This window comes from Lissotriton helveticus, chromosome 4_1, assembly GCF_964261635.1.
Source record: "Lissotriton helveticus chromosome 4_1, aLisHel1.1, whole genome shotgun sequence".
In the NCBI taxonomy this organism is placed as follows: Eukaryota; Metazoa; Chordata; class Amphibia; order Caudata; family Salamandridae; genus Lissotriton; species Lissotriton helveticus.
The window spans coordinates 1,861,178,859-1,861,206,563 of NC_136063.1; the positions used below are offsets into that span (position 1 = coordinate 1,861,178,859).

Here is a 27,705-nt window from a genome sequence, read left to right on the forward strand (position 1 = left end):
ACAAATTCAGAAGGACTCAAAGATTCAAGATGACCTCCCTACAAGAGGTAATACCACAAATACAACAAGGGGATTACATGGCAACTATAGATTTAAAGGACGCGTCCTTACACATCCCCATCAACCACAAGCACAAACGTCTACTAAGGTTTGTGATCAACCAAACTCAATACCAGTTCACAGTATTGGCATTCGGGCTCAAATCTGCACCACGGGTGTTTACAAAATGCCTAGCAGCTGTCGCAGGAATACACGTATACCCCTATCTCGACGACTGGCTCATAAAGACAAGTTTGTACAGCCCCGGCAAATAACACATCCAGCAGGTCGTACAAACACTGACACAACTGGGTTTCTCAATCCATTGGAAAAAATCATCCAGAGAACCGGAGCAGATCAAGATATTCTTAGGGGTGGAGATCGACACCATACAGGCCAAAGTGTTCCCCAGCAGGAAGAGAACATTGACGATACTGAAGGAAACACGTTTTTACAGCAAGGGGCAAGTTCTGACAGTGAGCAAGCTGTTGGGAATGATGGCGTCATGCATTCACTTGGTCCCAAATATTCGACTTCACATGAGACCATTCCAGGAATGGATACAGCAGCAATGGTCACAGCAAGAGGGAGTTGGGAAGATCTAGTGGCTCTCACACATGCATGCAACAGAAATAGTGTGGTGCATCAAGGAAAACATATCACGGGGGAAACCATTCACACAACCAACTTCAGCAGTGACCATCATGACGGACGCCTCCCAGCTGGGGTGGGGCGCGCATATGAACAAACTCAAGGTGAGGGGACTATGGTCGCAGCAAGATGCTGTCAGAAACATCAACTACCTAGAACTAAAAACTGTGTTTCTAGCCTTAAACGCCTTTCAGAAGGAACTGTACGGAAACAGGGTATTGATCCAAACAGACAACACGACAACCATGTTCTACATCCACAAACAAGGAGGAACACAATCAGTAGCACTGTCTGGGCTAGCACAGGAAATATGGACATGGGCCATTCCACTAGAAATCAAACCCCCCCCCCCCCCCCGGATATAGCTGCATGGATTAGCAAATTTAGCGGCACAAATATGGAAATTTAGCGGCACAAATATGGAAATTTAGCAGCATTTTTGCTGCACTTTATTTTACTCCTAATCATTCATTTTCAGCATTAAAACAATCCAAACTGTTTTAGCAGATTATTCCACTTTGTGATAGGCCCTGATGTGAAGTCATTTCCTCTGATGTCCCTTCCACTACCCCTAGCATTTTAATGAATTGACGCCCATGCTCTAGTTGGCCATGTTACCTCCTCACCTTCCATGTCCAATGTGTCTGTATTTAAAATATATCTTGATGCATTGAGACGACCCATACTTTCATATATTAAAACAACTTCTGAATTAGAAAGGTTTAATTCTGTCCTACACGGAGAGACGGGCAGCTAAGCTTAGGGTCGCCTTACTGGATGTGGCCGAAATGGGATTACTGAAATGACAAAAAACCCTGTATCTTGTTTTTAATTAAATAACAAACAACCACCTTTTGACTCGGGTTGGCAGATTTTCCACCCCCCCCATGCTGGCAGACTTACTCCCTCTGACAAGGCAGCTGTTGAAAATTCACCTTATGAAGGATTAACCAGCAGTGCACAGGAGGGTTGTTCAACAAAGTTGCAGCATCCACCACGAGAAGAAATATTTTGGTGGGTTTCGGCCTCAATGTTTTATCACCAAAGTGGTTCCTCCCATGGGAGGGTGCAGATCCTCTGTTGAGTAATATCCAACGCTGAGGAGATTCCACCAGTAACATAGCATAAGTATTTGTAAAGCAAACATTCACCCAAGGGCATCTTGAAGCTGAATAACAGATGTTTATTGTTACCCAACTCTGTGGTTTAATTGTATTGACCTCAAAGATGAAAGGCTGAGTGGACCCACCGGGATTTGAACATGTGACCACGAGGACCCGGCTTAATCATGGCCACTGGGAAGGTCACGCGAAGTGGAAATACAAGTATGCACCACGTATCAGCCTGGATTTGGCACAGATTTGGGGCGCCATGACTACCTTTCCATGAAGGCCCACCACTTACTCCCTGCCTCATCCTCCCCAAACTGACCCACACATAGCTGCCAAGGTTTTAGATTGTGATGTGTGATATTTTCATAATTCCAGTGAAATTATGAGTGACATTTCAACGACTACGAGTGACACTTTCTTAGTTGCAAAATCAAGCAATCAAAATTAACTCTTTAATGTTGCTGAAGAGTCTATTGCTCAGTACTTACATTTAAGTAACATTGCTTGCAGGCATAAGTTTCTTTATGGATCTTGGATAGTGAATACATAAAAGTATACAGTCTGATTATAACACGCCCATTAAATTGCGATCCCCCTTCAAACACCTGTTTGCCCAGAGACCGAGATTGTAAGTGTTGTGATGCCTATCACACTCGGTAATTACCCTTTGTTCGATTATTACAAAGCAACTCTGCAGGAATTTAGCCAGAGGAAAAGACATGGTATGTACAGGACAGGCACATTTTTGTGCATTAAGGAATACAATTAACATGTTATTGCCCCCACAAAATCAGAATTGCCAACAAGTATCGAGTAGATAAATAATTGAAATAAAGACTCAGCCAGCCTGTCAGGCCTCTTTAAGCCATTTTATTCTAAGTTTGAAACTATTAAAAAAAAAGTCTAACAGAGTCTGCGTTTCTCATGAATGAAAAACATTGAACCTTGGGTTACTGCTCTTCTTCTCCCCACCTCTCGCCCTCTAGCTTTCCCTCTACCCCTTTTATTCCTCCTCCCAGGCGTCCCTCCTCTCCCTCACTTTCATCCTTCTATACACCGTTCACTCTTTCTCAAGTCCTCTAAGTTCTCTTCTCCTCTCCTGTTTACCTTCTGGCTCCCATTCCCTCTGCATCTTTTGCTCCCTCCTATCTTTCACTTATTCCTTCCCGCCTCTCTTGCGCATTCACTTCCCGCACGTCTCCTTTGTCTTCCCATCTCTTCTATCTTTGTCTCTCGTATATATTCCATCTCACCACCTCTCCCCCTCTTCTCTTCCCTCCTCTTTGCCCTTCTCCTCCACTTCAGCTCTCAAGCTCTCCTCCCCCCTCTCTATTTCCGCTCGAGGAACCTTTTACTCATTCTCCTCTCATCTCTATTCTCCTGTTCCACCACTCTCTACATCTTGTACTCTTTCTCCCTTCTTCTCATATCTCTTCTGCTCTTCTTTCCCCATCTCAACCTCGTTCTGCCCCCCTCAAGGCCTCTCCCTTCCCTCCCCTCTTTAGCCTTGGCCTCCTTTCGCACACCTAATTATTCTATCCCATCTCTATTGCCATCTCTATCTTCCTTCCCACCCTCTCCAACTCACACCTTCTATTTCTTTCCAACCTTCCCCTTTCTAGCTTCTTCACTCTTCCTTCACATCTCACCCTTTTCTCCCCTTCTTGTCTCTTCACCTTTCCCCCGTCTCCAATCTCTCTTCCCCTAGCCTCTACATCCTCCTGTCCTCCCCGTTTGCGTCCTCTCATTCTTTCACCCTCTCCCTCCCTTCCCCCCTCCAGTCCTTGTTCTCACGTCTCATTTGCAGCTCCTTAAACTTACTTTTCAGCCCCCCCCTCTCCATGCTGCACATCTTTCCGTCCCTCACAGTTGTCTGTCACATCAGCCACCCCTCCTTCACCTGCTCCCCCACAGGATGCTTAGGCTGTCTGAAATCTCTTTTCCGGCATCTACCAGAGAGTCACCTAAGAGTGAAGCCACCCCGTGTTCCCCACGAGGGCGACATGCAGGAGTAGACACATGGGGGCCGACATTCCAGCAGGTTGGGCGAGTTCTGCTAGAAAGAGCCCCCCCCCCCCAGCTCCTGAAAATTTAGAAAGACACATCTGCTACAGAAGCATGTACTTCTCAGCCACTAGAGCAGAGCTGACAGTTGTACTGTCAACACAGACCTAAAAGGGGCCTCCTTCCATGAGCTGACCAACCGTCCGAATTTCGCGGGCAGTTTTGTAAAAATCGCTGCATTTTTACAAAACTGCTGATTTCGCAATTTTTTTTTTGTGCAAATCGCGAAATCCTGGAGTGTCTGATAAATAGACCTACTAGCAATACATCTCCCAGGGAAGGACAACGTGGAAGCAGACCGACTCAGCAGGCAGAGGTAAGTATCCCACGAATGGGAGATCAACCAACAGGAAATACAGAAAGTATTCCGGAAGTGGGGTACACCTCAAATAGACCTATTTGCAACACACCAAAATGCCAACACTTCGCATCCAGACAACCAGACCATCGGTCTCAAGGGAATGCGCTATGGATAAGTTGGTCACAGACCTTTGCATACGCTTTTACCCGATACCACTGATACACAGGGTACTCGGCAAATGCAGGATCAGCAACATGTACTAATAGCACCTCAGTGGGCCAGACAGTCATGGTTCTCACAAAAAGTAGAAATGGCGCAGGCACCAGCACACAGATTCCCCAAAAGAAGGGACCTGTTAATAATGCAGAACTGAAGGGTGGTACACCCAGAGCCAGAGAGCCTCAGCCTAGCGGCATGGCTCTTGAAGACCTAGAGTGTGCACACCTCAAACTACCGGCAAGCACAATGGCAGTGCTCAGAGGCAAGAAGACCTACCACAAGGAAATGCTACGTAGCAAAGTGGAAAAGATTCTCCGAATGGTGCATTAGGGAGAAACTGCAAAGGAAAATCAAAAAGGAATCGACAGTACTAAAATACTTAACACATCTACTACAAAGTAAACTGAGCTACACATCCCTAACGGTGCACTTAGCGGCGATAGTGGCTTACACAGGAGGAGAAACAGGGAAAAGTTCTTCACCTCCCAAGTAGTAAAACAATTTCAAGAAGGAGCAAAGAGAATCGCACCTCCAAACAGAATGCCAGCACCAGCATGGAACCTGAACGTAGTGCTAACTCAATTGATGAAGGCAGCGTTTGAGTCAATTCACAAGGCTAACTGCTCATGCTCACTCTAAAGACGGCCTTCTTAGTGGCTATCACATCACTACGAAGAGTAAGAGAATTGCAAGCGCTAACACTTCAAGAGCCCTAACTGCAGATACACAGAGATAGAATTGTAATGTGAACAGATCCACACTTCATGCCAAAGGTGGTGTCTCGGTTCCACATCAACAAAACAATCCAGATGCCTAGTTTTTTCCATATACCAAGCACAGAAAGGGTGCTGCACACACTGGACACCAGGAGGGCTGTGATGCACTATATAGAAAGGACAAAGAATTGCAGAAAGACAAGGCAGCTCTTTGTTTCCTTCGCCATCAGTTTTTTGGGACGGCCAGTTACCAAAAATACCATTGCACAGTGGATTGCACAAACCACACAACTATGCCACAAGCAAGCAGGACAACTGTTACAAGGAGCAGCTCATGCTCACTCAACAAGGAAGAAAGGAGCAACAATTGCGTTTCTAGCCAATACAAGACATTTGCCAAGCTGCAACATGTCTTCAGTACACACGTTCACTAAGCACTACTGTGTAGATATCCAAATGAACAAAGGAGCGCAAGTGGGACAGAAGGTCTTACAACACATATTCAGTAACCAGTGCTCATCTTCCACCCAGCCGCCACAAGAAGGACAAACCGCTACAAAGTCTATGCACAGCATAGTGAATCCAGAAAGATTCACACTACAAAACGTATAGTTTACCTGTCGGTGTAGTTTTGCAGCTTGAAGACTTTCTGGATTCTCTAGCGAACCCACCTTGCTCCGCCAGAAAGATGAGACAGGAGGAAAGGGATTAAAACTAGAAAATACTTTAGACAATAAGAGGAAAAACAAGAATAACACAAGATGAGAAAAAAGAATCCGAAGATGGTGACCAAAGTTGGTAGCTTCCGGAGGAAGCACGTCGACATCAGAAGGACACCAAATGGTGCTTGGTCAACCCCCTCCTGGGCCACGAAAAAAAAGACTACAATTCTGCACCCAACCACTAGTTGGCGGAATAATGCACAGCATCGTGAATCCAGAAAGTCTTCAAGCTGCAAAACTACACCGACATGTAAGAAACTATACAATACTGACTTGGTGTACTGCATTTAATGGGTACATTTCCGTTCCTCCCTCAGTAACCCAATTACAATACTTTACTTTGATTACATAGCACAGTCTATCCAAAAATAAAGCTCTTAGCTGAGCGACCACCTTCCAGGCTGAGTCACCCATGGTGCTAGCACTCCTCTTCATCAGCGCCAATGCTTTTGGTCCCTTTCTTGTCTCAATGTAGCATGACCGTGGTTTGTTGTTGGTTGAAAGATGTTTGTCCCGGAGATATGCTAGGCACTGGGGTGCTGGAGTTTGAGGATTGTCATAGGTATGTGTGAAATGACTTCTGATCTAGGATCATCAACCTTTTTTGACATGGGAGGAAAGTGACAAGACAAGGGCGATGCAGTTCTACAATAGTGGTCTGAGAAAATTGAAGGGACGGAGGATGCATTTCTTAGCTTGAAAGGAGATGAAGAGTGCCACAGTGCCCACCCAGAAATAACTGGTTCTCCATTTTCTTAGGATAGGTGGTTTATCGCTTCAAATCCTTAATGCTCTTGTAATTTTTTTTAATTCCCTTCTTACATCTTAGATAAAAATTTAGCGAGGGTGCAGATTTTTACTAAGATCCAAAATTGCAGTGTTGTTTCTCTAAGGGCTGTCTTTAAACATTTGTTACGAGTCCGAAGATTGTCTAAATTCACTATATCTTGGCTCGTAAAAAACGAGTGTGTCAGATCTTTATAGCCTCATGTTCTGAGTATGAAAGGATGTGAGTCTGAATGGTAAGCACCAACTTTCAAATGAGATCCTGTAGTGCAGTGCAAATGGTGAATTTTGAACGTAGCAGTGTTCATGAAAGTTTGTGTAAAGCTGTTGCTAATTTTAATGTTCTCTTCGCCATTTCTATCTGTCTTCTCTAACGTCTTATTCTTATAGCAGGCTGTTAATATTTCAGTATTTTACAGTCCTATTTGGGTGGATTTAGGCTTTCTGGCTACTAAAATGGTATAAAACAGAAAAAGTTGTGAAAACTTTAACGTTTTTAAATTATTTGCAATTCAAATGCTATTGAAAAAAATAAGTGTATTCCTAATTTGGGAATAGGATGGTCTCATAAACACAGAATTTATTATGGTGAAATTGTTTGTCGCAGAATTGTTCTCGTCTGTTGTCCCAGTTGTGAATTATACTATTCATTTACTTTTCTTTTCTTCTCGCACTAGCTCCTGACTGCATACTTTGATCTGCAATTGCACAAGTGTTACGTGATTGCACTGAACACTTCCATTGTCATGCCACCAAGAAATCTTGTGGACCTGTTTATCAAACTTGCGGTAGGTATAGAAGCATTATTTAATAAAAAATGCAAACTTCCACGAAATACAATGCATATTTTTGATGACTGCGTCTCTATCACTAACAGTAGCCTCTAATTGTCTTTCTTCATAGAAACAGGACATTACCCCACCTATTCCAGTTCTGATGCATTTCCATAGGGTCTTGTGACAGTTGGTGTTAACCGCTTAACCGCTGTGGCAATTGCGCCGCAGTGCGGCGACTTAGCGAAGTGGGCGGGGCCGCTTCGGCAAACGGGCGTGCGCAGCACTACGGAAGTAGTGCTCACGACAGCCGTTGGCCGACAAACGCAGCAAAGGAGTTGATGGGAAGTTAACTGTGTGGCTACTGTGTACAACTGCAGCCCCTGGGGCATCGGTAAGATTTCATGACAGTTGGATAGCCAACTTACTCCATTTAGGCACTTGGCTCACCAGGAGTAGAGAAGTTGAAGTACTCTTGACTTATTATAGTACGGTTTGGAAATTCTGAACTTACATGATAAAGTAAATAAGAGAGGAATTCTGTCTCCTGTGGGAACTTCCCATGACATCTAAGAGGAATAGAACTTAAAAGCAAATTAATAAGGCAGTTGGTATTATGCTACACACAGCCTTTTGAAATTGCAAACCTAAATGTATTTTAGGCATTGACATGCCACGATCTAGGCTAACCTTCAGTCTTCTTAGGTTTTACCTTAACTCAGTGTTTTTGAAACTGAGAAATAGTGTCAGTTTTTAGGTCGAGTTATTTATAACTCAAAGACCTATTACTACGGAACCAGAGTCTCTTGAACCAAGCAGATTTCGTTAAATGCATGTTGTTCACTCATGCATGAAGCTTCCCCAGGCGTGCTTGGCCTCGCAAACCACCATCAAAGGCTTCTGCCTCCCCTCACTCCCTTTCCTCCCTCCCACTCGCTGGCCACGTCGAGAGCTTTTGTAAAAGGGGCTTGCTTGAAGGCAATCTGCTTCCCCGCCCCCCTGGTGTTTCTGGCTTTTCTCGCTCGCTAATCAGTTTTTTTCCTCCCACCCTTCCTTTGATGTCCGCCGCGCGTGGCCTCTGCCTGTCGCCTCTCCGTCCTTCACAGCCCCTCTCTGTCGTAGAATCTAACAAATACTCATACAGAATTAGAAGATTAAGTTACTTTTTGACAGTTTAGAAGATCCACTCACACTTTGTGCTGACATCATCAATTATGTAGGGACCAACATTTCCACAGCTTTCCGTAACATGAAATGATATTGTTTTCAATGATATCATTCTTTGTTCTAGTCTGGTATGGGGTGTCATTCTCTGCAGCATTCATCTTCACCACAGGATTTCTAGAACAGTTCCTAATATCGGTGTCATTTTAGTGTTGCACGATATCCTTTTTTCACTCTTGATGTAATGCCCTAAATTGCTGCCGCAGCTTTTTCCCCATCCGTTCCTTTCTTCCCCATTTGTTTCTGGCAGGTTGCTCATCTTACTTCAACCCTCTGAAACACTTTTCTAAATGTGAACATGATGCGACTACCACAGCATCTCTCAGCGCCTCCCCAGCATCACTCAGCGCTACCCCAGCATCACTCAGCGCCACCCGAGCATCACTCAGCACCACCACATTATCACTCAGCACCACCACATTATCACTCAGCACCACCACATTATCACTCAGCACCACCACATTATCACTCAGCACCACCACTCAGCAGCACCCCAGCACCACTCAGCGCCACCCCAGCATCACTCAGCGCCACCCCAGCATCACTCAGCGCCACCCCAGCATCACTCAGCGCCACCCCAGCATCACTCAGCGCCACCCCAGTATCACTCAGCGCCACCCCAGCATCACTCAGCGCCACCCCAGCATCACTCAGCGCCACCCCAGCATCACTCAGCGCCACCCCAGCATCACTCAGCGCCACCCCAGCATCACTCAGCGCTACCCCAGCATCACTCAGCGCTACCCCAGCATCACTCAGCGCTACCCCAGCATCACTCAGCGCTACCCCAGCATCACTCAGCGCCACCACATTATCACTCAGCACCACCACATTATCACTCAGCACCACCACATTATCACTCAGTACCACCACATTATCACTCAGCACCACCACATTATGCACCACCACATTATCACTCAGCAGCACCACTCAGCGCCACACCAGCATCACTCAGCGCCACCCCAGCATCACTCAGCGCCACCCCAGCATTTCTCAGCACCACCCCAGCATCACTCAGCGCCACCCCAGCATCACTCAGCACCACCCCAGCATCACTCAGCACCACCACAGCATCACTCAGCACCACCACAGCATCACTCAGCACCACCACAGCATCACTCAGCACCGCCACAGCATCACTCAGCACCGCCACAGCATCACTCAGCACCACCACAGCACCACCACAGCACCACTCAGCACCACCACAGCATCACTCAGCACCACCACAGCATCACTCAGCACCACCACAGCATCACTCGGCACCACCACAGCATCACTCGGCACCACCACAGCATCACTCGGCACCACCACAGCATCACTCGGCGCCACCACCACAGCATCACTCGCCACCACCACAGCATCACTCAGCACCACCACAGCATCACTCGGCACCACCACAGCATCACTCGGCACCACCACAGCATCACTCGGCACCACCACAGCATCACTCAGCACCACCACAGCATCACTCAGCACCACCACAGCATCACTCAGCACCACCACAGCATCACTCAGCACCACCACAGCATCACTCAGCACCACCACAGCATCACTCAGCACCACCACAGCATCACTCAGCACCACCACAGCATCACTCAGCACCACCACAGCATCACTCAGCACCACCACAGCATCACTCAGCACCACCACAGCATCACTCAGCACCACCACAGCATCACTCAGCACCACCACAGCATCACTCAGCACCACCACAGCATCACTCAGCACCACTCAGCCCCACCACAGCCCCACCACAGCACCATCACAGCACCACTCAGCACCACCACAGCACCACTCAGCCCCACCACAGCACCACTCAGCCCCACCACATTATCACTCAGCCCCACCACAGCATCACTCAGCACCACCACAGCATCACTCAGCCCCACCACAGCATCACTCAGCCCCACCACAGCATCACTCAGCCCCACCACAGCACCACTCAGCCCCACCACAGCACCACTCAGCCCCACCACAGCACCACTCAGCCCCACCACAGCACCACTCCGCCCCACCACAGCACCACTCAGCCCCACCACAGCATCACTCAGCCCCACCACAGCACCACTCAGCCCCACCACAGCATCACTCAGCCCCACCACAGCATCACTCAGCCCCACCACAGCATCACTCAGCCCCACCACAGCATCACTCAGCCCCACCACAGCATCACTCAGCCCCACCACAGCATCACTCAGCATCACTCAGCACCACCACAGCATCACTCAGCACCACCACAGCATCACCACAGCGTCACTCAGCGCCTCCACAGCGTCACTCAGCGCCTCCACAGCGTCACTCAGCGCCTCCACAGCGTCACTCAGCGCCTCCACAGCGTCACTCAGCGCCTCCACAGCGTCACCCAGGGCCTCCACAGCGTCACCCAGGGCCTCCACAGCGTCACCCAGGGCCTCCACAGCGTCACCCAGGGCCTCCACAGCGTCACCCAGGGCCTCCACAGCGTCACCCAGGGCCTCCACAGCGTCACCCAGGGCCTCCACAGCGTCACCCAGGGCCTCCACAGCGTCACCCAGGGCCTCCACAGCGTCACCCAGGGCCTCCACAGCGTCACCCAGGGCCTCCACAGCGTCACCCAGGGCCTCCACAGCGTCACCCAGGGCCTCCACAGCGTCACCCAGGGCCTCCACAGCGTCACCCAGGGCCTCCACAGCGTCACCCAGGGCCTCCACAGCGTCACCCAGGGCCTCCACAGCGTCACCCAGGGCCTCCACAGCGTCACCCAGGGCCTCCACAGCGTCACCCAGGGCCTCCACAGCGTCACCCAGGGCCTCCACAGCGTCACCCAGGGCCTCCACAGCGTCACCCAGGGCCTCCACAGCGTCACCCAGGGCCTCCACAGCGTCACCCAGGGCCTCCACAGCGTCACCCAGGGCCTCCACAGCGTCACCCAGGGCCTCCACAGCGTCACCCAGGGCCTCCACAGCGTCACCCAGGGCCTCCTCCACAGCGTCACCCAGGGCCTCCACAGCGTCACCCAGGGCCTCCACAGCGTCACCCAGGGCCTCCACAGCGTCACCCAGGGCCTCCACAGCGTCACCCAGGGCCTCCACAGCGTCACCCAGGGCCTCCACAGCGTCACCCAGGGCCTCCACAGCGTCACCCAGGGCCTCCACAGCGTCACCCAGGGCCTCCACAGCGTCACTCAAGGGCACCACAACATCACTATGCGCTGCCACAGCATCACTCGTCGCCACCACAACATCACTCCACGCCATCACAGCATCAATCTGTGCAACCATTCAACAACGGGTTCAAATATGTTCTCTCAATGTTTCAAGCTTTATTACAAATGTTACAAAAAGATGTTAATATTTCACTTCTGTTCTTGCATTTTCGTCACAATAAAATACACTGAACATAATCTTTACTAAAGTTATTTACAAAAGTTTAAGCTATTACCATTATAAATTACAATCACTTTTATTTAAGTATTAATTATTTAAAAAAATTAAAAGCCATTGTTATTTGTAATATCAATACATCTAAGTCACGTAAATAGAACACATGTTGCATTACAAATGGTATAGGTGTCACATTTGCGAAAGTTATAACTATTGGCATTGTAAATGACAAAGCTATTAATTTAGCTATTTTCAAAACAAACACATAAATAAAAAAATTGTAATTTACAAGACCGATTGGCTCAAACTTTCCTAATACGAGACCTATTGCATTGCAAATGCTTGTTTTATTAACATTTACAATTGCACCACTTCAAAATTGTAGTGATAGTGTTCTCTATTGAAATGAATTACATGCAACGTTACTGTGAAAGGCAACAAATACATCTTTTTAAACTTTTGAGCAGATGAACTAAAAGTAACAATCAACATACTTTAAAATAAGCACATTAAATAAATTTAAACATGAGAGTTAATCCTTTTATCTCCACCCCACAACCATGTGACCAAGCCTATAACAATTTACCCTAAACCTTAACTTCAACTCTGTAACATAACCTCTGCATTCTTAACACTGCTACCATTCCCGCTCAAGGTTATAGAGAAAATTCTAAACAAACTCCTCACTGAAAAAACTCTACGGCCACCAACTCCACAACACTGTTGGTTTCAGACCCAACTTTAGCATGCAAAGTGCCCTGATCACTGCCATGAATGACATTCGCATGACTACGGACAGACGAGACACTGTGGCCCTCATCTTCCTGGACCTCTTTGCCACATTTGATACGGTCTCCCACCTCATCCAACACCTACACGACCTTGGAATTCAAGAGCATGTAGTGTGATGGATCTGCTGGACAGCCTGGCACCGTGCACCTCGGACCGCTGTGACCTCATCTGCGGAGTTTTGGAAGGATCCTCCCTGAGCCCGACCCTCTTCAATGCATACATGATCCCTCTAGCCAGCATGTTCCTCTATCACATCAACCTCCTCTCTTACACCAATGATGCAACTCATTCCTTTGCTCATGGTCAGGATGCCTAGTACCCGGATCAAGTTCACTGTCTGCATGACTGAAATCCCCTCACTTGATAAAGGCCAACTGTCTAAAGCTAAACAGAGATGAGGCTAAAATCGTGATCTTTGGGAAGAGCAAATCACCATGTACCACCACCACCTATGCCAACATCTGGATCGCCATCAATAGCAAACTCGACATACCCTGAAGATGCTGAGGAAGATTTTCAAATAGCTCCAAATCAGCACATGTAACAATGTTGTGCACGTCTAGGTCACAATCACTCTGAAACTCTCACACCACACTCATCACCTTGCACCACACCTAAAGGATCACATATGGCTCCCAATTCATAAACTAGTACTATTCAAACTCCTCACCCACACTTTCAAGGCACTACATAAGTGTCTCAGCATACCTCAACAATCTTATCTGCTTTCACAAACCTTCTAGACCTCCTGCCACTACACATAAGAGCCTCCACATCTCTTCTCAAATTCTGCTAAAAACTTGGCTTTGTGAGTAGTCCCATTAGGCCCGATGTGTGGCTAGACTCACACCTGCTCAGTGCCAGGATAGCATCCATGGTGATAGTGCGCTCTACAAATCTGCATCAACTAACATAACATTACACCATACCGTCAAGTCTTTACCCCCGCCTTTAACTCTAAACCCAATCTTTTAACCCCCAACTCCTAAGGAGATTTTATACCCAGTACTCAAACATATTCCCCTACCACTTATTTTCTGTACCCCAAACCTCTATACACTGAGCGCCGTAATTCTAGAACACTTATCGTATACCTTTTAACCCCAAACCGTTCTGAGTATTCCCTAGACCCCCTAATTGCATACTTTTAAACCTAATTCCTAACCATACACCCCTTTTGGAACTCTGCATTCCGTAATTTCTTCTTCTCCCACTCGGGGTAGACCTACTATTGCAGCAGGGTGGTCAAGTCCTTTAACCCACCACAAGATCCTCTTATATATGTTGCTGGAGCAAGTTTGTATTGTGGTGTGATCGGATGCTCTGACTTGTTTTTAGTTCTGCATTCTGAGGCACTCGCTCTTGCCCAGGTATAGGCCTAGCAGTGGCTACTTAGAAGCAGGGGCGGCTGGTGACATTTGAAAGTGGTGGGTGAGGCGTAAACTAATTTGCATATTGCACCGCAGCGAGCGCAGCGAGCGAGCCCGAACCACCTTGCATCCATCCATACATCATTCATGCATCCATCCATCCACCCATCCATCCTGCATCCATCATTCATTCATCCACCCATCCATCCTGCATCCATCATTCATTCATCCACCCATCCATCCATCCATCATTCATTCATGCATCCATCCACCCACCCATCCATCCATCCACCCATCCACCCATCCATCATCCATTCCTGCATCCATTCATCCACCCATCCATCCTGCATCCATCATTCATTCATGCACCCATCCATCCACCCTGCATCCATCCTGCATCCATCATTCATCCACCCATCCTGCATCCATCATTCATTCATGCATCCACCCATCCATTCACCCACCCATCATTCATCCTGCATCCATTCATGTGTCCACCCATCCACCCATCCATCCTGCATCCATCATTCATTCATGCACCCATCATTCATTCATCCACCCATCCATCCTGCATCCATGATTCATTCATCCACCCATCCACCCATCCATCCTGCATCCATCCTGCATCCATCCTGCATCCATCCTGCATCCATCCTGCATCCATCCTGCATCCATCCTGCATCCATCATTCATTCATCCACCCATCCTGCATCCATCATTCATTCATGCATCCACCCATCCATTCATCCACCCATCATTCATCCTGCATCCATTCATGTGTCCACCCATCCATCCTGCATCCATCATTCATTCATGCACCCATCATTCATTCATGCACCCATCCATCCATCCTGCATCCATCATTCATTCATCCACCCATCCATCCACCCATCCACCCATCCAGCATCCATCATCCATCCTGCATCCACCCACCCATCCATCCATCATGCACCCATCCATCCACCCTGCATCCATCATTCATCCATCATTCATTCATCTACCCATCCTGCATCCATCCTGCATCCATTCATGCATCCACCCATCCTGCATCCATCATTCATGTATTGTTATGACCATATAACTTGCACACAGCTTGTCAGTGTTTAATACCAGTCTCGAACCTTGTACTCCAGCACCAATGATACATGATTAATATTAATTGTTTTTAAAAACATGTATTTATTCGACACCAATTTCACACCTTAGTCGGAACATCATTTTTATTTGTTTTTTAAAATATCTATTAATTTAACACCAAAGTAAGTCATGTATACATTTTTATGGTTCGATAAGAGGCTCGAACCTGGTTTCCCAGCACCAAAGTCGGCCGTGCTATCCGTCAGGGGTTATGTAACCGGGCTATGTAGTGACCAGCCAATCCTGCGCCAGGATTGGCTGGGGGGGCACCATGACTCCTCGCCCAGTCGCCCTGTGTAACCCCGGGGGCTGCGGCCCGCCCCCTGGTCCTCTCTCTAAGGGGGAATTCACAAGAAAACGATCTGCGCATGCGCGGGCATGTTTGTGCCCAGAAATACACTTGCGCAGCTGCAGCAGCCCGATCCTTCCCCCCCCCCCCACCCCCCCTTGCGCACTCCGGGAAGGTCGGGTGTCTCCCGGTTCCCGGCCGGCAGATAGCGCGATTTTTAAAAATAATTGTGTTTGGCTTCTAGTGAGGACGTGGTGGGTCCATGGGGCTTAGTGGGGGTTCGCCCCTACGCCCCAATGGACGCACCGCGCCTGCTTAGAAGTTATTAAGGTTTTCTGTCTGCCTTCTTACCAAACTGTTGTGCAGTTGCCTGGTTAAACCTTTAACTCCGAAAACTATTTTCTAACTCTCATTGCCTTCGGCCTGTAGAGTCTCCGTGCCCTCTTGGTCCAGCCACCAATTACGCTGGTCTATCCAGATAAACTGATTATTCTTACTCGCTCATCTTTCCTCCCAAAATTGTTTGCTTTTTACATGAGCAAGTCCCTCACACTATGATCCTACTTCCCTCCTCATCACCTCACCAAAGATAAGGAACACTTGGCTAGATTGGGCCGTGGTTGAGTGGTTTCTTATTGCGTACAACAGGAGATGATGGCTGATCAGATTTTTGTTGGATTCACTGGAATGAAGAAAGGCAAGTTTTTGGTTAGCGTTCAGTTTTGTGATGGGTTACACTTAGTATTAAAATCTCTCTTCCTTGGCCAAGGAACAACCTCTAGGTGGAATTTGTGCCTACCCCAACAGCACCACAACTGCTTTTACTACTCACCAGAGGCGTTCTGATGCTTGCCATCTGCCAGGTGGCCATCTTTACCTGCTTCTGCTAAACATAACTGCATCGCAGTTCATTCACACAGTGGGAGACACTTTGTCAGGGCTGTATTTCACGACTTTCTGGGTTAATCAGCACTAGTGTGAGAAAGTGCCTCTAAGGGCTGCTGCTCTTATTTTGCCACCCTTCTAGGTCCTGTACCTTAACAGACACTGTAGGAAGCTGTCTCTGTATATACTATACCAAAGTGAGGTATAGGTTTGCAGAGGTAAAGTTAGATAGCACCTCACTTTCTATTTGTGGTAAAGTGGTAGAGCAGTAAGGCTTTTTCAGAGGACAGTGTTAAGCATTTGTTATACACACTCAATCAGCAAATGATTTCACACATTTAAATACTGAACTTCAGACCAATTGTGTTTGTATAAAAAAATATTCTTTTTGTTATTTTATTTCCTGGAACCAAGAAAACCAGGCACAGATAAGTGATAACTACTTTGCAATAAATATACAGATTGTAACACCGTTTGAATTGCAATTGTAAATGCACTTTGTTATGATTTACAGTATTGTTTCGGAGAAATGCAATGCTTTGTAGAGACCGCACCTATACTTTGTATAGGATTTTCAGTAAGATTACAGGTAAGTTACTTTTGAGATCACTTTTCTTACACAGTGTAGTATACTTGGATACTACACTGTGACATTTCCTGTAAACAGGTAAGTAAAATCTTTTTGTTAGTTAGTATAATTTTAAAGAATTTCTTTAGGTTTTCAAACTCCACACTTAAAAACTTTTCCAAGAAAAACAGTCAATGTTATCCTTTGGAGGAAAATAGTGTTATCGATTTTAGGGTAAGTATTCAGTAGGGAGAGTTGAGGTTCTGGGGTTAAAATTCAGGCTCCCCCCGGGTCAGGAATGCACTCTTGTTACATCCTCAGCGGCACTAGGGCGGCTGGGTGCTGAGTGCTGAGGCCCAGTGTTATCCAATGGGGGATAGGGGACCTCCTGTTGGTGGCTGCTGACGAGCAGGCCACTTGGTTGTTTAGCTCAGGGCAAATGGGGAAACAAAGTAGCACCAAAGTTGCACCCTTAGCGGCACTAGGGTGGCCTGGTGTACCCACCCCATTCCCTGGGGTGGGTACACCCCCTATTATGTCACCCTCCAGTGGGAGGGGGGCATAAGCCTTTCCTTGGTTGGCTGGGTCCCCCCCTTCTGCAAGATGGCGGTGATGGAGAGTTGTGCTTAACCTCTCCTCCCCCACCTGAGGGGTGGAGTCGGCAGAGGTGGGCACACCTCTCTTCCTCACTTGTTTTTCTCACCCGTTCTCCCGTCCAAAGTTGGGGGTCAGAACAAGTGGGGTCCAGTTGCTGAAAGTAGTCTAGGGAAGCTCACTAAGGCGGCAAGCCTTTGAAGCTTCCCCTTCGTAGGCCCTGCCCATCCTGGGGGAGGAGGCTTGGCACCTCGTCCCAGGATGTGCATTGTTTCAGGCCTCTGAGAGCAGCAGGCTCTCGACCTAGGGGTCCAGAAATATCTGATGGTGGCAGCTGAAAGCCACCACTCAGCCTGGATACTATTGGCAGGTTGTTTTTCAGGGGCATCTTAGAGATGCCCTCTGTGTGCATTTTTCAATAAATCCCCCACTGGCATCAGTGTGGATTTAATGTGCTGAGAAGTTTGATACCAAACTTCTCAGTTGTCGGTGTAGCCATTATGCTGCTGTGGAGTTCGTAATGACAAACTCCCAGCACCATATACTCTTAATGGTAGCACTGCGCTTACAATTTCTAAGAATTGTTCCCAACCTTTACCTAACTGTAACACCCCTAAATCTAGTATTTAGGTGCAGCCCTGAACATTGCCTCCTCACACAAGAATCGACACGGAGGACCAAAGAATCTGCTGAAACTAAGAAGAGGACTCCCACTGACTTGGCCCCAGCACTACAAGCCTGTCCCCACCTCGAACCTGCTCCAGCGATAACCTGGTGTGTCCTGCAGCCAGCAACCTCGAGAACATGAGGACCTGCCTTGGCTTCCAAACCAAAGACTTTGTCTCCTGTGAGCACCGGGTTTGCTCACCAACATACCCTGGCCCAGCCAAAACCATGAGTCTGCACCACTGAGCACCTGACGCCTACAACCCGAGTTTGAGTGGAGTTCTCTGCGGCGATCCTGACCCGAGATCTGGTGATCTGACATTCCTCGAATCTCCCAGGGTAGCCGGCAGCCTCTTTCAGGAGGATCCATCCGAACCGCGACTGGAGTTGGTAAGAAAATCAGCCGCCTAAAGACATACAGCACCCGAAGTCCCACAGCCTTGGGTGGCCCAACCGATGTTGTCCCAGCATCCCCCGGCATCCCAACTTACCTCTCCAATCGGTGGTCACCTCCAGAAGATCTCCGTCCCTGAACCTGCAGTCCTTGTTGAACTGGAGAATCCCCATTAAAATCAACAGGGCATGCAATACCAATCCAGCACCCAGCCGGCCCAGCGCTGCTGTAGGTGTACTCTGGGTGCTAAAACGGATCCCCCTTTGCCCTGAGCTAAAGCCCAGGAGCTTTGCTCCCACAACCTTGTGGCCTGCTCGTGAGCAGCCACCAACCGGAAGCCCCCCATTGGATAACATTGGGCCTCAGCACTCTGCACCCAGCTGCCCTAGTGCCGATGAGGGTGTTTGAGAGTACATCCTCAACCATGGGGGAACCCAGGTTCTAACCCTAGAATACTAACTCCCACAAACTTCTACTTACCTGCAAACCGTAAAAATTAATTTTTCTCCATAGGAATACATTGACAGTTTTTTCTAAAAATTGTTTTAAGTGTCGAGTTAGTTTTGTATTGAACTTTGAAAAATTGCAAATAACTAAAAACTGCTTACTTACCTTTTCTCTAGGAAATGACCCAGTGCGATATCTGGGTATATCACACCAAGTAGAAAAATAAATAAGGAAAGTAAAGGAATACAAAGTTATCGAACATTATTTTCACTGTATTGAAAGCAAAACGGGTTTCCCAGCTACATAATGGCTTCAATGTAACATATGGTGTTTGGTATATGCACCTCATATTAATCAACACTGATGCCAGTGATGGATATATTAATACATGCACCCATGGGGTACCTTAGAGGCACCCCTTGAATCCTGCTAGTCATCTAGTGTGCTGGCTGACTAGTCTGTTCCAGTCTGTCGCCACAGACCAGTTTCTGACTGCCTAGGAGGTGAGAGCTTGGCCCTGAGGTCATAAAAAGTGCCAACTCTTACCGGAGGCGCTTGCATCTCCTCCAGTAGGATGACTAGTAATTTAGTATGTCAAGGTAGGGCGCTTCAAAGAGCCTACCGCCTTTGATATGCCAGCCTGGCTTCCTCCAGACCTGCGAGATGCCATCTGCTCTCCGGAGGCCCATCTGGCATAGCTAATTTCCCACCACAGAACAGGCAGCAAATTAGTTATGCACTGGGGTGGGAAATTAGCTATGCAGGGAGGTGCGTTGCACTTTCAGTCTAGTTAAACCCCTAATGTGGGCAGCCTGAAGTGAACACAAAAGAACGAATTCTACCATCTTGTGTGTGGCGGAATTAGGAACTCTGGCACAGGGAGATGTCCACTTTCCACCGTAAAAGGCCCCCTAGGGTGTGTAGTGACCCCAGGGGTAAGTAGCCCATTGGCTACCACCCTTCGCTCCCCATAATGCCCCTAAATTGAGTATTTAGGTGGCCCCCTGACGCCAGGAAATGTAACTCGACTACTGGGAATTGAAGAAAGAGGTACTGATTAGTGCGAGTACTGAAGACATGCACTTGAGATTGGCACAAACCCTACCAGGCTGCTTTCCCTTCGACTATTGCTGGATCCGACTTTGCCAAGAGCTGAATACTCTCCCCAAACCCCTGGAGGACTGCCCAGCACCTCAACAACTGGGAAAGATCTCCCTTAGAGTTGAGGAGGTGCTCCCCTGCGTCTGCAGATCCGCAAAGCATTTGCTGATCCACCGTGTTGCTAGCCATCGGACTCGCCAAATGAGCAGCATGACAGGACAAAGGCCTCCATGCTCAGGATGTTAAATCCGTATCATTGCCAAGTTAGGAGACGCCAGAACCCTCAGGAGCTACCCAGCACTAATAGCCTGTGTACCAGAGCAGTTGCAGCAACCAAGGCTTGTTGGTGGTCCAATCCGACCTTCCAACAGCTCCAAGCTTGACCCACCATCGAGGGACATCCGAATTTGCCATCCCAAGTGTGGCCTGGCTTCCTTGTTTCCCCCTCACAAGGTCACTGAGTGTTGCAAAGTTAGTTTCTGTTGCCGTACTTCCTCCCCACCCCAACCCCCCCATGTTTAGCATTGTTTTTGATGCAACTTTTACTGAAGTTTACTGGGACCCTGCTTTCCAGGTTCCCCGTACCAGTGTTCTTTCACTAAAACTGTTTCACGATGAGCAACTTCAGACACCCCTTTAGGTCCCTAGTAAATGGTCCCTACCGGTCACTCCCCTGTAACGCCTCTAAATCTATACTCCTGATGACTGATGAAGAACTGGACACTAAAACGTTGCACCAGCAGAGAAGACTGCAGACACCAACTGACTTGGCACCAGCCCTGCCGGCCTGTCTGCAGCCCTTGATGATCTGGCAGCCAAATGACTGCCCCTCCTGCAGCCCATCAATCTTCAAAGCCTTCGTCAAAGATTAAGCTCTCCTGTGAATAGCGGACCTGTCCAGAAGAAACTGACTAAAACAACACCGGACCCACCCCTGCACCTAACACCCACATCCCGAGTCGAAGTAGCCCACCAGTCCTGTGAAGGTTCCCCAGCACTTCTGAGCAAGAGTCCACTGTGAGCTAACCCCTGCCGGGCTCTACCTCGACGCCTGTAGCCTCAACTCGAAGACTCCACCTGACCTGCCCAGTAAATCTTTTCCAACACCTAAGGACACCCCTGCAACAGAAGCCCCTGGACCTTGGGGAGCGCAACCAACTGTGTACTTGCGTATTCTATCATCTAATTACCTGGGCAGCTGTGGGGTTTCTACATCTGGCCTCCTGGCCTGACCTCCTGAGAGGTACCTGGGTTCTAAGACATGTTTTTCAAGGCGTTTCTGCAAAACCGATCTCCCCATTGACTTATATTGGGCGTCCGCCGCTGTGTCGGCACTCTACACCCAGACGACCCTGTGCCGCTGAGGGTGTAAGATTAGTGCTGCCTTGTGGCCCCACCTGTTCTTACTTTAACCCCCGGAGACTGCAATACCAAACCGCTTTATTCACCTGTGAGCACCATGTCTTCCATTTTTTTTTTCCCCCATCTCCTTTCGATAAAATTGGCACCAGATCCCGAGTTTGATCCCTGTACCTGGCCGTCCCTGTGCCGCTGGAGGTGCAGATTTGCTACTTACCTAAACCATGTCTGGTGCGGATTCTTCATCCTGAAAATCAAGACTGTAAGTTGTGTACTTACCTGCAAAGCTGCATTCTTGTTTTCCAAGTGTCCAGTTTTTAAAGTCAAAAGTATTTTTACCGATTTCTTGAAAGAAGCTTATTTTTCTAAAATTGGTATGGATCTTCTTTTCGAGTTGTGTCATTAATCATTATGTGCATAACAAATGTCTTACACTCCTCTGTGTTAGGCCTAAGCCTGCTCGACCACAGTACCACGAATAGAGCACTTTCAGTTTACATTGAGCCCTTGTCTCTACAAAGTATATCCACTTACTGGTATATTACATAAGGAGCCGGCTTCTTACATTGGTTGTGCAGCTGTCCGGTACAAAACATTTGTTGTAGCACTTGATTGATTTCACAAAAGGAAATTCTAAATTGTCTTTAGATAAAATATTTTTCAAATTTTCAGTTTCTTTCTAATTTAAACTAGTGTTAGGGCCTTAGTTAAGACCCCTGCTGATTAGAAATTTGAAGTCTGTAAAGTAGTCATATACTTAACATTATTTTGGAAATTTACTAATACGTTCCCAACTTCTTTAAAAACCCTGTCTGGGTCCCCAGGGACTTCCCCAAGAGCTCAGCCTGGTCCCCTATGCACACCTGAGAGCTCCACAAATCAAAGAGCTGTGCAAGGCATGGAAACTTGCCATGGGTCCTGAAACCACAAAAGCCCATCTGCAGCATTTGCTGACCGAGATATACATGGCCCTGGCAGGTAGAACTTCCTCCAGTAGGGAAGAGTATGATGAATCCCAAGTGGTCGAAGGAGGGGGACTCTGAATCCACCACTACCTCCTCAGATAGCAACACCTCTGGAAGTGACCACTGTAGTGTCCTAGATGAAGTAGACACTGAAGATGCAGATGTTCGGAAACTGGCCAAGAGTATAGCATTAGAGAATAAACTACTGGCCATGTAAAAAGAAAGACCTGAGATGGGCCTATGACCCATCTATGGTGGCAGCACAATAAATAGGGAGAGAGTAGATTATTTTGACCCTAAAATCCCCAAAGGGATTTTCCCAAAATTATTTGAAGGCGATGATCTCACAAACTGGTTCATTGCTTTTGATAGGATAGGTCCTGTCTTAGCAGACAGGGTGACAAAAAGCTGTGAAGCGCTATCCTGTGGGACATGTTCCAAGGCAAGCGCAGGGCTAGACTCTTGATACTCTGAGAAAGAGGCTTAATCCTATGACCTAGTTGAGGGCTTATGATTCGCCACTGAGGAGTATAGGATCAGATTCAGGAAAGCTCAAAAAGCCTAGAGCCAGACTTGGGTAGATTTTGTAGACTAACTACTCCGTGAAATCACTAGGAGGTTGGTTAGATGGTGGTAATGTGCATGATCATGATGGACATTATAATTTGATAGTGAAAGAACATCTGGTAAGTAATTGTGTGCAGGAAAATGTGCATCAATACCTAGTAGTCCTGGGGCCAGTCCTTCCCCAAGAGTTGGGGAAGAAGGCTGATCATTGGGTAAGGACCAGAGTGTCTAAATCTAGGTATGGTGGGGGTGACCAAAAGAATGAGGCCAAAAAGATCCTCCCCCATACAGAAGGGCACTCTGAAACAGATTAAAGTAAGGAGTCCCTTTTAGGCCACCAAAAACTGGATTTGGAGGGTGTGCCCCAAGACACCTCACAAAATATAAAATTGGTACCAGGGTGTGAACTGGGACACCAGGAAGACTTGGTGCCTTAAATGCAACAACATAGGGCACCTATCCAAGTACCCTTGCTGTCCTAAAAGCCAAATCCTTAGTTTAACTTCAGGGGTTGCCAGTGTAGCCTTTGAGGGTGGTTCCTCAGACCAGGGCTTCAAGTGGAAAGTGGGCCCAAAAGGTGAGTTGGGGATTCCAGGGGGAGTAGACTCTTCTACCACATGCTGGTGAATGGAATCCTAGCCACTGCACTGAGAAATAACTGCTTGTCACTCTGTGGTGAATGTCGGGTTGATGCTCTCATACCAGTATGCCCCAGGTGAGACAAAAATAGTAAGGTCTATCCCAAGGGAGGCCACTGTTAGACCTGTGGCTGTAGTGCCCCTAGAAATAGCCGGGTCCCTTAGTTGGAGAAAGGTGGTAGTTAATAAAGACATCCTCTTTGACTGTCTCCTTGGGAATGACCACCCAGAGGTTGGTATGAGCCAAAGTGAAGTACTTATCCAGTGAAGGCCTCACACAAGGAATCTGGAAAAGGGGTCTAAACCTGCAGTTAGTGCAGGTAAGCCCCAAAAGAAGGAGCCAAAGAAGAACGTTAGGAAAGGTGTCAACTGTTAGCCACAGATCCAGTGAGCCATGGAAATTCTACACCAAAAGGGGAGAATTCCAAAGTTGGCACTGGTGAAGCCCTACCTGAACCACAAAAAGACCCGACTAATCATGCTGTTCACCCTGAGTTGGTGGCTCCTCACCTCACAGAGAGTGGACGTAGGGTGCTCACTACCAGAAGTGGTGGCCCCCCACTCCCAAACAGCAAACCGGCAACCTAAACCCAAAGAAGCCTGTAAGTTAGCACCTTTTAAAGTAAAAAGTATTTTTCTTGAAAAATGTGCTTACCTTTTTACGTATTTCATTGTCTTAAAATAAACCTTGGAAGAAGCTTATTTTTCTAAAGTTGGTGTGGATCTTCTTTTTGTGCTGTCATTTTTTAATCCCTGTGTGCATAACAAATGTCTTGCACACCTCTGTTAGGCCTAACTCTGCTTGACCACACTACCACAAATATAGCCCTTTAGGTTTATGTTGAGCCCTGTACACGTCAGGGGGAATCTCTGGACTCATTATACGATATAACCACTAACTGGTATACCACATAAAGAGCCATTTTCCTACAGGAGTCTCTGACCTACCGCAACCTGACGCCTCAAGGACTCCTTGCACCCACACCCCTCAGTACGAGTGCGAGGGAGGCGACAGTGCCAACATGGTTCTGAAACCCTTATGAGCATCTGTCCACTCTTGGGTTTGGCCACATTGGTCCCCCTGTCCCCACCTGCAGCCTCTTTCTGTAGGGACCGAGAACCATAAGTGTCATAAACAGTGCAACCCCACTGGACAAAGTCGCACTACACAGGAGCCCTCCAACCCGAGTGGATCGACTGTATACCAGTGTGCCCAAAACCTGTGCTTTTCAAGTGGACTGTCTCCCATTGACTGCAAAGCACCTCCGCACCCTGACACCTCAGAGCCAACCAAGGTGACCAGTTGGTGCTGCCTTGGACCCTACCCCATACTTAACTCCAGTCCAGAGGAGCCGTCTTGTAAGTCGTTGCCAAGTGACAGAATGCAGTATATATTTTCCCCCATCGGATAGCATTACTGCTTTGAAAATGCTCTATATTGAATCTTTAAAGTTTTAAATAATCACTATCTTGAAAAGTACTTGAGTATGATGATCTTGGTGTCTAAATTAATATAAAAATCTGTTATTTTTATAAGTTGGTGTTTGATATCCTTATTGAGTGTGTCTCACTGACTGATTGTGCAATGAGTGCTTAACACTAGCCTCCGATAAGCCTAAACTGTTCACCCACTTACCAAAAAATAGAACGTTTAGTGTTCTGTTTTCCTCTGTAAACCAATTAGGATTGCCTCGACTCTCTGCACAGTGTGCTCTCGTTTTGGTACACTGTATAGAGTGCCAGTTTCCTACATGGCCTTAAAAACCTTTCTTCGAAAGTGGCAGGTCAAGCATCCTTGTCAGGATGGACAGAACAGCAATTGTGTTTTTCTTCGCCAAGCAGGAAAGAACGAGGTTTTTAATTTTATTTAATTTGATGGGTTTATATAGTACAAACATGACTCTTGCGGCTATCAGAGCCCTGTACTAGTATACAGAGAGCAGAGCGATGATAACAATAGTATCACATTTGGGAGTAAATACTGGATAAAGCAGTATCCAAAAAGGAAAGGTAAGCTTTACAATGTTCAAGAATAGAGGAGATAAACCAATAAGAACAGAATTATAGTCAAGAAAACTGCAGGATTATGGAGTATCTAGAAAAGTGGCGGTAGTGTCAGGACTGAAGTCGAAAACACCAGGTCTTCGATATGCTGTAGTCATGAGGAAAGTTTTACAATCGGTATACTGGGTTGTCTGCCTCAAAAACCAGGATACCATAGAACAACTACCCAAACGATCAGGTGGACCTGCCAAGCTGAACAGTATCAGACTTCCATGAGTGAGAGCTCCACCAGTATCAAGTGGACTAAGTCTTCCCCAAGTGGTGTTGTCCCATGCTTAACTTGTTCGCCACCCGAAGCAACAAGAAATACTGGTGGTACACCAGCAGATTTTGTCAACCAGAAACCAGGTGCAATGTCTTTTCAATGAAATGATTCAGCGTCTTTGCATACGCCTGCAGCATGGCCACACCATTACTGGTACAGCAAGCTTCTGAAACTATCTTTGAAAATGCACCCCAGGCTCCTCTCCAGACACAAAGGACAGATGCTCCATCACAAATCTCTGAACCTGACGCAAGAGTTGGCCAAGAGTTGGCCAAACAATATTAAGAACTTTGCTTTAGACATCTGCATCATCCACTTACTAACCTCAGCTTTGGGGAGTACTCCTTTTCAGTTTATGCAGATAATGGTTATCTACAGCCACGCATGCTATGAACAGAATATCTTCCTTGCGAGCATCTGTTTACAGCTTTAAGTGCTGTAGATGCATTAGTCTACCCTCCTCAGAGTAAGTGCCTTATTTGGAAGTCTCTGTAACATTAAACATTGACCTATTATACGTAATTTGAATGGTTAGCACATTCTTGATACTGGCCCCCCACACACTTGCACTCTGTGGAAAACAGTCTAACAGTGGAGGTGGTGCCCAAGCTCATTCCCTACTATGGGAGGCATCACCTTTGTGATTGGAAGACACTTTTTCAAACAAAAGCAACTTGAACCATCTGAGCCCAACTCTAGATGGCAGGAGCATGCAGAGCATGTGAATCTATGAACAGAAAATATTTACAGGGTAAGTAACATATTCCTTTTGGTCACGGGCATTTTCTTTGACTTAATGAATCTCCTGCCAGATTCCTCTTGAACTGGGTATTTAGTTTGTTTTTACTTACTGCATCCTTACTCAACTTTATCCAAAAATAACTGCCAAACTGATCATATTTTCTATTTTAGGAAAGTGTTACTGTCTAAATCATGGGCTGTATACGCATAGCCCATGCGTATAATGCTTGGTGGCGCAGTTTTCTGCTCTGCATTTTTATCCATTTTATGGCGTTTTGACACTGTGTAATTAAAACCTACTTTAATTTTGCTAATTGCCTCTGAAAATAAAGATTGCTCTCAGTAAGCATGTGTTCCTTAAAGAATGTTTTAAACGCAAAATGATCTGTTTATACTGTGTAATTGGATATACATCTACATATTTTATTGGTTATGAATCCAGAAACCATGCCCTTGATAGAGGACTTAAAGTACAAGAAAATAACCCTTCAGGTATTTTGAATTGTGCTCTAAGAAAAGTACTAATATAATGGCAACATGAGTAATAGTTCCCCTATTTTTCAGACTGGTTCCTACCTGCCACAGACCTATCTAATCCACGAAGAAATGATAGTCACAGAGGAGATTGATGATGTCTCTGAACTGGGAATCTTCATTTACCAACTCTGTGCTGGGAAAAAGACTTTCAGGCTTCAGCGCAGAGATCACATTATTGGTAAGGTTATTTTATTAAGTATTTGTTTTCTCTTCCATATACGTCTTCTTGCAGTTTACCAAAAGTACGCAGAGTAACAATTTAACCCATTCAGTCTTCCTTTGGAGAATGCATGCTTAGTTTTCAGTCTTGAACACTGCACGCATCCTTTGAAATCATAAGCAACTAAACGGTGCGAG

The 27,705-nt window shown here is 46.9% G+C and overlaps 1 protein-coding gene across 1 annotated transcript in view; it reads left to right on the forward strand.

Annotated features, from left to right (window-relative positions):
• Positions 1-27,705, forward strand: part of ITM2A (integral membrane protein 2A) — a 97,973-nt gene that overhangs the window by 51,349 nt on the left and 18,919 nt on the right. Inside the window, exons 4-5 of the mRNA XM_078688514.1 lie at positions 7,288-7,398; positions 27,376-27,526. Coding sequence (XP_078544640.1) covers positions 7,288-7,398; positions 27,376-27,526 — 262 coding nt within the window. The remainder of the gene's footprint in view (positions 1-7,287; positions 7,399-27,375; positions 27,527-27,705) is intronic.